At 41.5% G+C, this 10,868-nt stretch overlaps 1 protein-coding gene across 2 annotated transcripts; it reads right to left on the reverse strand.

Moving 5' to 3' along the window:
* Window positions 1-527: 527 nt before the first annotated feature.
* Window positions 528-9,360, reverse strand: LOC306941421 (poly(A) polymerase alpha-B-like). Of its 2 annotated transcripts, none has more exons than XM_079526879.1 (9): window positions 9,032-9,360; window positions 8,262-8,374; window positions 7,513-7,625; window positions 7,052-7,203; window positions 4,961-5,183; window positions 4,683-4,808; window positions 3,748-3,801; window positions 3,535-3,591; window positions 528-2,879 (listed from the first exon to the last, which is right to left on the reverse strand). In XM_079526879.1, the coding sequence occupies exons 2-9, from the start codon at window positions 8,353-8,355 to the stop codon at window positions 2,790-2,792; spliced, it is 909 nt and encodes a 302-aa protein (XP_079383005.1). In that variant the 5' UTR covers window positions 8,356-8,374; window positions 9,032-9,360; the 3' UTR covers window positions 528-2,789. The 2 variants fall into 2 exon arrangements, with proteins under 2 accessions (XP_079383005.1, XP_079383006.1); XM_079526880.1 differs by having other exon boundaries at window positions 8,262-8,367; window positions 9,028-9,360.
* Window positions 9,361-10,868: the final 1,508 nt, after the last annotated feature.

The following is a 10,868-nucleotide window of genomic DNA, read 5'->3' on the forward strand; positions in this document are numbered from 1 at the left end:
GGAGCTCCAGAGTCACAACTGCATTTTACAGTAAACATAGCCTATATGGGAAGCAGCGAGTCTGAGTTAGCATAGATATGAAGATAAACATCATCCTTACCATAAAGAGTGAAAATAGTGCCAAACGTGCACTGAAAGGGATAAACTAAAGGTGTCTTCCTGAATAGGGGATCTGTAATGATATTCATAAGAGGACCACCTACTGGGGGCACAGGAAAGACTGTTTCTTAGCAACAACATACACGTTCTTACAAGCTACGTCTTGGGAAATTTTGACCGGATTGGGATGCAAACAACAGAACATTTTTAACTAGGCCATGTTATCAGTCTGCTCCCTGGGATGAATATCTGGGTGTCTCGTCTGACAGAAATCCCCTAAGCTGATGATACATTATTTCAGAGATTTCATCTGGCTTTTATTTCAAATGATTTCTGAACAACTCCACTGTTTGCGTGTATGGAAATATGCAAGTTTAATATGTGGTGGAATGGCCTTGTTTGACGAATGAGGACACTCGGCACATCTCTGCAATATCGTAGACCTTTATTTGTGAAAAAGTACAATACCCCATCCTTACAAATAAGCCTAAGAAAAAACTTTAACTGAGAAGGAGCATTGTAAGAACAAGAATGCTTTGTTGAAAAAGTGATCTATACAGTTAGAATTTTTACGCACCATATCAGTGGTCTTCATCTGGTTTCATATTAACATATTCCATGTGATCTAACACCAACGATTCAGACAAAGCCAAAATGTTGAGATACATCAACAAAATAATGAGGTGAAAACTTTGTGTACACCTTTTAAGCTTTCAATACAGTCAACTACTAAGAACTTGCGCTGCTAAATCAAAGTTAACAACCAGTTTTAACATTCCTTCAGTTCCATTTCTGTAATGTAACCAAGCAATCAAACAAATGTAAAAAATATAAAAATTAAATTAAAACAAAATAAAACAAACTGGCTTTATTCACCAACGCTATGTGATATTATGTTATGTAAGACATAATTAATGCCACATTCAAAACCATCACGGCTAAAGCTCAAGTCGTATTTTCCCCACACACTTTTTTTTTGTTTTCTATTATTGTACGAGACAAGACACTGAAGGTTACTGTATAATAACAACACCATGTACATTTTAAAGTTTATAAACTGGTCGACTCTTTTATATTTCCACATCCTTCAGCCAACACTCAGCTACCTTTATGACAGAGTTAAATTTTATTATATTTATCCATTCATTTTTTTTTATAAGTAGGCCCTCCTTTTTGTTCCTGATGACCCTGTAACAGGCTGGCTGCATCAAAGGTGTGTGATGCTGGATTGATGCCATTAATCCATGCTGCCCTAGCCTTTCACTATCTTGCACGGTAGGATTAGCCCACCTGTCACAAAGCCAATGACTGGTGCAGGAACAGACTCAAAGCCATTTTAAACTGCGAAACGAAGCTTCACGATTCTTGATGTTAGCAAACTACCTCAGAACTACCCTACTATAAGGTGACCTAGCTTGCTGGAGAACCGCTCATCTTCCTAGCCGAGGATGCGGCACAATCCACTGTTTGAGCTGTGGAGGACTGTATGAAGTCAAAGTAGATGGTACATAATTGAATGCACATGGTCCATCATCTGGCGCTAGGGGTCTGTGCTATGTTTATCACCACAAATGTGAGCAGCATTTTGGTCAGTTGTGTACCCAAACCTGAGCTAGTTCCATTAATGAAAGTAAGTCTTAACATAATACGAAACTCGCTACAACTACCCTCCCTGATTCACTAAAACAAAAGGCAAAACAACAGTTGACACAGAATAATTAGTTATGTTTCATGTCATGTTTTGTATCATTATCAAAAGAGGAAACTAAAGCATTCCAGTAAAATCTCCTTTGTTCGCGCCCTCTGCAAATGAACACAATTGTTACAATGCAGGTCACTGTTGATCAATCCGACAAAGAAAGCACAACATTTATAAGTGGAACCTTGCCAAACATCCGAATGAAATGCAGCGAGAGGGTAGAAAGAAAAAGCATCATCCAAAAAAATAAGAAATTAAATAAAACTCACACAGACTTATAATGCTCATATCATGTGGCTATGTATCATCACCTATCATGAAGAGCCAGCAGTTTGTGTAACATGGGGTAATCTGAACTCGGATTTTAGTTTAAATTCTTCATAATATTCATCTGGTTTGGCCCCATCAGACTGTATTTGACAACTGAAGCAGCAATTCAAGTATGTGAAACTCAACAGTGAAAGTAGTGATGCAATTTTTATCCAATCAGCATAATGGAAAATGACTAGGAAAGTAAGGCTCGGAGGGAAAATAATAAACAAAAAACCACTGGATCCTTCAACTTGGCTCTAGCACCTGTTTGGCCTTTTCACACCAGAAGCCAGGTCTGGGTTCAGACTGGGGATGGAGTGAAGTGGTCTCTGAACAGTATATGAATTGGGTTAACTTCTACCCATTGCGCCAACTGTAGTTGAGGAAGGAACTTGAGGGGGGGAAGAGGCCAGCAGAAGAGCTTCATCGCCCCCTTGTGGCGACTGGCGTGTTCCACACTAATGTGTAATATCCACAAGGTGACACTTCCATCCAGCCCTCTGTCTGTGTTGTCAGGCTGCATTACCGAGTTCTATTCATCTAGAACTCTGGATGAATGAATACAAGGATTTCCATCGTAGATTATGGGGGGGGGGCTAGGAAATAGGAGAGGAGAGGTAGATGATGGGGTTGGGTGGGTGGGGTGGGGGCAGGCATCCATTCACCTGTTTGTCTGCTTCTACCTACTGAGTCGAAGCTTGATGGAGTTTTTGACCACGGGAATGGGGTTGCTGGGGAGCAGGGGCACGTCGGACAGGTCAGACAGTCTCTGAGGGGACAAGGAGGGACAAAGGACAGCTTTAAGAAACGGAGAATAACAGATAGTTTAGATCATTTTATTCCTTGAATCGATTTATGAGAGGTTTGGAGAAAGAGAAGAAAAAGGGCTGCACACTCATAGCCACGATGCTGGAAATCAATCAATGGACAATCTGTGTGTGGGGCATCTGGGAGGTGCAGGTGTTAAGTTCCTGCCCACAACTGTGGAGACTGGGATTCGATTCATATTTACTTGGTTCAACAGTGAAAACAATTGGGATTTCGATCTCTGTCACTGCACTAGTGACTAGTTTCCATTGCTGTTTGTACATAAAAGCACGCATTTTTTCAGCTGCATGTGTGCTTACACTCATGCGGTCTCTCTTTTCTTTTTTTTACAAAATATTGTGCATAGGAATTTGTCCTGGATGTGTCCACTGTCCACACTAGTCCAGGCTAAACCAAGGATTAAATGAGCTCAATGGGAGCCTGGGTTAAAAAGGTAAAGAGAACACCTCCATAACACTGGTTGTTCATTCCAAATGGCACCAATGGAATCACTTTCAATTTCACCATATATTTGCTTTTCATGCTGTGTAATACATTCTAAATAATTATTATCATTCATTGCTGTTGTGTTATTAGTAATAATCAAAATTCAATACCTTAATTTGTGTGCCATTCTCTACTTCACCTTCAGCTGCAGGTATTTCCTCGGTCACCTGAGGGAAAATAGGAAAAATTAGAGATTGCATATAGAAGTACACAAATAGCACAAATATATAATGTCAAACACAATCGGGGTACCACTCCAAACATTAACGATCTTAAAAAGTATTAAAATAAAAAGTATAGCAAATCAGCTCATGTTACAGTACCTCGGCCTCCATTGCAACACTCTCTTCTTCCTCTTTTAGCTCACTGACTGGATCCTAAATAGAAGAGAGGAAAACACAGAACATGGTTGAGTGAGTCCAATAGGTTCAAAGTTGAACAAGGGGATAAAGAATTTATTTGTCATTGTAACCTCATGTTTGTCATAACACCAGGGCTCCACCGGGCGCGTCAGCGTCGCGTCTCCGTCACCGTCACCGTCAGGGAATGTTCCCTTTTTAATCAATGAAGGGTGGCTCCACTGCCCGCGTTGCGTTGCGTTGACGGAGACGCGACGCGTGCATTAAAATTGAACCGGTGCGTTTTTTGACGCACGCAACGGAGACGCAACACGTCCGGTGGAGCCCTGGCGTTAGGAGACCACACTGAGACATGAGGAGAGCAATCAGAAAAAACACTTTACACCGTCATTTATAATTATTCAAAGATTTGTATTGTTTTTTGGTTAGTTAGTGCTCAGTGCTCAGATCCAGTCATTTGTACAAACACATGACGTTTCTGTATTATCTCTAAGGCGCGATTCATACTCATATTTTAGAGCCGAATAAAAGTCGGTTCGGCTCTGTAGAGCCTACAATGTGACGTCATTTGAGGTTCGGGGGGGGGGCGGGTACCGTCCTAAAGTCGGCTCTTCGGTGCTACTGAAAATTTCTGACGAGCCAAAATCATTTCGGCACTACAGCAGTAAAATAAGAGTATGAATCGGCCCTTAACCAGAACTCTAGCAGTGCAGAGTGAGTAGCCTTGTGAGCCTGTTTGTAAAAAGAAAACACTGAACGTCCAGACCATGGAATTAAACCCAATTCTCAATATAACATGTCCGGAGGTTCGTGGCCAGCCCTAGTTGAAGCCCTAGTTCTTTTTTCTTCCAAACAGCCTCGTAAAGCAACCAGCACTTGTGTGATAAAAGTAAGCCAACCTCAGCCATGGTCTCTTCTAGCTGGGGTGAGGGGGTTCTCTTCACCACAGGGGGGGACGGGGTCTCACTGGGTAGCAGACCAGTACATCCCTGACTGCCTGCAGTGCTCATCTCTGAGCCCGTCTCCTAAAATCAGAAGGAAATCAAGAGATTACACACCAACACTCTTGCAGGAATTTCAGCTGGTTTCAATTGACGTACAACTTATCTTGTAGTCTGTTACGACTACAAGGCTGAGCATGACAAATATGAAATAACAAAAGCAAATATAACTGGACCTCGTCGCCTTTGAGCTTCTTTGCTGGCACCTCTGCCTGGGGGGAGCCTGGTCTTTTGGCAGTGGGAGGGCCCATGGAAGGAGGCGGAGTCCTGCTGGGTGGCACCGTGGCCGAGAGGGATCGCTGGCGCATCAGGGTGGGCTTGGTTCCTTCCGCTTCCCCTGCGGGTTTGGACTTCGTCCCGGCCTCTGCATGGGGTACTGTGACCGATCCAGAGCTGGCCCTGTTGGTATGTAAACACAACATGATAAACACATTGAGAGATTTTTGAGGATTTTTGTCCTGGACTTATTCAATTCAGAATAACGTTAAACAAAAGGAAAAGCCGTAATGGCAGTAATATTAAAATCTCATAATTTACAACGTTTTGTTATTGTATATTGTCAAATACATTTATTCATACCCGAAACGGTCCTCTGGATTTAACCCTGCAGGGACCAGCTGCAGCTCTTTTGTGGCAGGAGTATGGCCGTAATTTATCAATTCTGCCTTGAATTCGAACATGGGTTTTGACGTCCAAACAACCAAACAACGTATGGAAAGCTAATAAGAAAATAGTTTCCTAACACCTCTCGCCTCGCTGCCTGTCATGTCCGTGCACACTGCCAGTAGGATTATTCTGTGTGGGTACAACCTTTGTCAAGTAGTAGGCTACATGAATCACACATCAGTTACATTGTCATGAATGGAATAGGTTTGTAGGATATTAATTCAACGGTGGTTTCTATCCTAAACGCATGTTATGTAACTTCAGAGGACGTACTGTATATACAGTACGTATGGAGTCGTCACCTCACTGTCCATGAAAAGATTTAAACAGCGGCACCCGCATGTCCCAGACCTGACTCGGGCAGCGGTGGCCTAAGGGTTAGAGGAGTGCCCTTGTTGCCGAAAGGTTGCCGGTTCGATTCCCCGGACGGGCAGGAAAAATCTGAGTGGGGAAGTGTCATCACTCACCAAACACCGCTGAAGTGCCCTTGAGCAAGGCACTGAACCCCCAACTGCTCCCCCTGGAGCTGCTTAGTGGCCAACAGTATAAGACTGTGGTTGTACTGGTCAGCTCCCAGGTTTTAATGTGTGTGTGTGTCTGTGTGTTTCTATGTGCAGGGCGTTGCTGAAAATGAGCACCTGTGCTCAGCTACTTCCCTGGGTAAAAAAAAGAAAAGAAAAAAAAAACTCCCGAAAATGCTCTCGCATAAGCACTCAGCCTATATAGGTCTGATCCAGATCTGTTTGATTAAGCATCTAACTTGTAACATTGTAAACATGTTATATTGTTTTTAATTGCACGATTTTAATTGCTTGTACAGTTGGGAATATCCTACGAATTTTCATGACACATCGTCGATGTACATGCCTTTACAAAATATATTGTTTGTATAGTTTTTGGAGTGATGTTTAGATGCCTGTCAACTGGTCAAACAATGCTGCTCCGCTTTATACGACAGAAAAACGGGTGCAGACAAAGCCTATGACAGCTCCCGACCAGACGTGAGATTTGGCGTGGTGTACGTCAAAGTTCAAAGTCACACTGGAATGATAAATGCCGAAAATGGCATTTCGTCATTTCGCTGTATGCCCATTTTTGGGTGTAAATCGCATTGATAAATGAGGGCCTGTGTCTCTAACATGCATGTCTTTTAGCTTGAGAACAAAACTCATGTGAAAACATGGATAACATTGTTTAGAGGCTTCCAGTGCTCGAGCACAGGGAGCAAGGACAGATTCCATCCAAGCCCTACTTACAGCGGCACCGAAGGTTAAATCAGGACTCCGTTAGGTTGAATACTTGTACTCCTGTAAACAAAGTCTGATCCATCCATGTTTGTCTGTTTCAACATCATTGCCACGTTTTGTTTTGGTTTCCATCTTATTTGTTTTGTTAGAAAAATAAATGTATTATGTTATACGTATGCATCATTGTTGTTTCCCTCTCCTGTAATGTCTGAACTAAAAAGTTGGTCACAAAAAAAAAAAACATGCAAACTCCCTGACAGGGTGTATGAACAATTCTCGAACAGCGGCATAAAATCCAGCAGTACATCTACAGTATGCGTTAAGCTAAACGACTGGGACTTAGTTGAGACTCACCCAAAAGGGTTTGGAGGCAGGCCCAGTGTGGACCCTCTGATGGGGGTAGAACAGTGAACAGTGGTAGGCGAAGGAACTGACATGCTGTTGTCGCTGTCCATCGATAGGTCGAGACTGCTGTCATTCATTTGTCGAAGACCCTCAGTGGAATGCTGAAGCACAAAGAGTCAAACAGAACAGGAGATAAGTCACCGTACCGTACACAAAACACAATTTAGTTACATTAAAAAAAGACACGGTATGTGAAATGGGATTGATGCGTTTCCCCTAGTCTCTGAAACATCCTATTTAAGGTCATATGACATGAATGAGAAGAACATTTCACTTTTAGATCATCACTCAAAATACTACATATTGTCTTCCTTATAAGAGTATTTCAAAATATGTTTGACAATTTTTGTATAATATGAAATGTGTCAAATATACTTTTTTCTGAATCTGTATGTGATGAAGTGACAGACCTTTCTGCGTTTGAGGTTTGGCAGAAACTGGTGGAGCTGTCTCCTCTTCACGTGCATGGCTGAGATCTTCATTTCCTGCTCAAACATCTTGCTGCTTATCGCCTGTCTGTACACTGAAGCCAAACAACACAACACTTACAGTAATTGGTTTATTTTATAAATTTACATTGCAGTATGTAAACATATACATCATTATTAGGGGTCACTCCTAATGTTCAAGTACAATTTAAAAAATCACACCCGTGTGAACTGAGTGGTGTAAGGTCTTATATAGACTGATCAGCTGTGGTCTGACGTAATATATGACGTAATTAAATCACACCCAGGTGAACTGGGTGACCGTAGCAACCATGCTCATTTTTTGAGCACAGACAGACAGACAGACAGACTAACAAAGCCAGTTGTAGGAGTGGTTTACACCACTCAAAAAGGTGGATGTTTGTTCACTTCTCCCAGCACACCAGTTGTCCAATTGGCTCCAAACTTGGCACAAATATTGGTCATGGGGTCTGCCCTTTGACAAGCTACTTTACATTTCCCAGAGGAGCGCTAAATGTATATACATTCCTGAGAAATTCTGTAGATTTCCCACGGGGAGGGTAAATGTAAATCTGGCATAATCTATAGACACCTGGGTAAATTTGGATCAAAACACATCACACAGCAACACATCTCCCAATGAATTTATCCAAAGTAGAAAGAACTTACTCGAAGCTAAAGTAACATCACACAACTCTCAAAGTCCTCACCAGTGTCAGTGAAAGACTGGATGTCAAAGGTCAGGTCGACGTTCAGATTCTCAGACCCTTCCATCTTCTTGAAGACGATCCCAATCACCCACATGGTGCTCTGCAGCTCCTCTCTGGAACAAATGGAAAGGATAGAAAGTCTTAGGTATTGGCCAAAGGTTGAGTATGATTTATATGGACGCAGTGTGATTTCGTCTTTTGAATAACACACCATTTAATTTCAGTCCTATTTTAGTCAGCTGAAATTGTTTAGCCTTGGTCTAGTCTCGCCTAAATATAAAAAATATTATCTTAGTCAACAAAATAAGAAATGATGAGCAGTAAGTTGAATACTTCAAGGTACTATTATACGCTGGTAATAATGAGTAAGAGTTTGTAATAAAGAATAATCACGTGGTGTAAGGTCTTATATAGCCTGTCTGACGTAATGAAATCATGTCTGACGTAATGAAATCACACCCGGGTGAACAGGGTGAACATAGCAACCATGCTCATTTTTTCTGCACAAACAAAGCCAGTTGTAGGAGTGGTTTACACCACTCAAAAAATCACACCCGGGTGAACAGGGTGAACATAGCAACCATGCTCATTTTTTCTGCACAAACAAAGCCAGTTGTAGGAGTGGTTTACACCACTCAAAAATAGCAGGAAACAACAGAACAGAAGAGATTGAAAAGCTCACTTTGGGCATTAATGTCAGATGCTCCAAAAGTATTCACAAAAGCCTAAAAGAAAATAAACTTATGCTCTCTGTTAAACAGGGTACTCACTTGTCATTGCCTTCTTTGGGGCCAGGGAAAGACTGTGGATTGACATGGGCCAGAGTAATGAACTCGTTCTTCTCCAGGTTTCCAACAAGGATTCTGATTTTCGACTCTACCAAACCCACCCTGATGGATCAGATAAAAACAAGCCTTTTACCCAGAGGAATGTCCGATAGAACAGTCGGACATAAAATATTTAAAACACATTTCTGTGCTCTACGAAACAGCATTGGCCACAAATAAGAAGCAGTCTCACCCAAAGAAATCTACATAGACGTCTTCATTCGTTCCAGTTTCACTCACACTCGGTTACTGCTGCTTTCTTATGCTCATTATTTTTTCCAGAGCTCTGGGTACTCACCATTCCAGGTGCTGCTTCTCTGTCGGCGCACTTGCTAGCAACACAATATAATGCCTTGGAACATAAGAGACAGAACAATGCCATTACACCATAAAAGTGCAGACAACCAACACGCCAGGACGGCCAGGGGACACACACCCCTAGAGCAACCCATACAATACAGGAGAATTCACACAACTTAAGTGGTTCAATGCCACAGAAGTCTTCTACACATACTCACAAACTGTTAAGTTAAGTCTTGTTGGACCATTATGGGCACATTTATATAAATAAAAAAGACAAGCTACAAAACAATTTGTAAGTTGTGGGAGTCTCGAGAGTTATGCTTTATATTCAAGTAGTTTATTTTCATTCGATCCAAGTGGGAATTTCGAGTCATATATGTTTGATACTCAACTTGTTTGTAAGCTCTAAACTTTCTAAAATATATTATTATTCCACTATGGAGGCACTGCTTTTCTGTGGTGAATATCAAGAAAATACAGCTTAAAACCACACAACTCAGTCTAACTTACTTTTGCATAATTATGATTGGCTAACAAATCACTAATATCAACATAAAGAATGATGTCAACTTAGAAATTAAAGAATGTACAATTTTCAGGCCATCTCAGGACAATAAAATGATCAGTGCTGAGCCTGGCAAACATAAAATATTTATTCAAATATCACAAAACAATTTCCAGACTAAGACTATTCCAAGCCTATTCCAGAGAAAGATATTGAAGATCGATTTGTTAAAGGCTCGGAGCTTGTAGCAAAATTCTAAAAGCAACATCAAGAGGAAAAGAAAATCAATGACCCAACTTCCAAGCTTAACGCTGGAACAGACCACTCCGTGTGTCATTTCCCCTCTGGCCAGGCTGCTTCAAGGAAGGGAGGGAGCTACAGTTGGCGCCCGCAAGCCACAGTATTTGAGAATGTTCTGCCTGGGTTTGCTTAAGGCAGTAAGATCTATGTTATCTGCACATGCCATTTAATGTCATTGTTCACTTTGGACAGGCATCAAAACTTAGGGAAAAAACATGGGTGACAAAAGGCAAGTGCAGTACAGACCTTATACTTTGGTCCATTGAACAGGGCTCATCTATAACCTTAGTTACCAGTGGTTAAATGTGTAAAAACCAGAGCCACAGGGGAGCCCCAATTAGTGGTTAAGCTGACATGGTAATGTTGTACATCCAAATTAGATTTGGTTTTTTAGAGAATGCTATTTCCTAGTTAGCCAGAGCCAGATGGTTGCCTTTTTCGGTCTCCAAGTGCAGTTTGAAGGTACAGTAGCCTATAATGAACACTGATCTTAGCCTAGTTTAACTAATTTCTTGGATGAAACACTTCATCCAAAGAAGGACAGCTGGTCTAACACTATTAAGTTAAATACATAGACATATTGTTAAACAAAATGTCTTGAGAAAGCCCAGAGGGGCGAAACGTTGTAGGTTGAAATGAAAAGGACAGGGAGTAGAATTATATCGTGTGCGG

This window comes from Electrona antarctica, assembly GCF_951216825.1.
Source record: "Electrona antarctica genome assembly, chromosome: 17".
NCBI lineage: Eukaryota > Metazoa > Chordata > Actinopteri > Myctophiformes > Myctophidae > Electrona > Electrona antarctica.

Coding starts and splice junctions, on each gene's coding strand:
- LOC306941421 (XM_079526879.1), bottom strand. CDS start 8,355: ATGTGGGTGATTGGGATCGTCTTCAAGAAGATGGAAGGGTCTGAGAAT. Junction 3,592..3,747: donor GTGTTGCAATGGAGGCCGAG/GTACTGTAACAT, acceptor ATTTTCCCTCAG/GTGACCGAGGAAATACCTGC. Junction 2,880..3,534: donor AGAATGGCACACAAATTAAG/GTATTGAATTTT, acceptor TTGTCCCCTCAG/AGACTGTCTGACCTGTCCGA.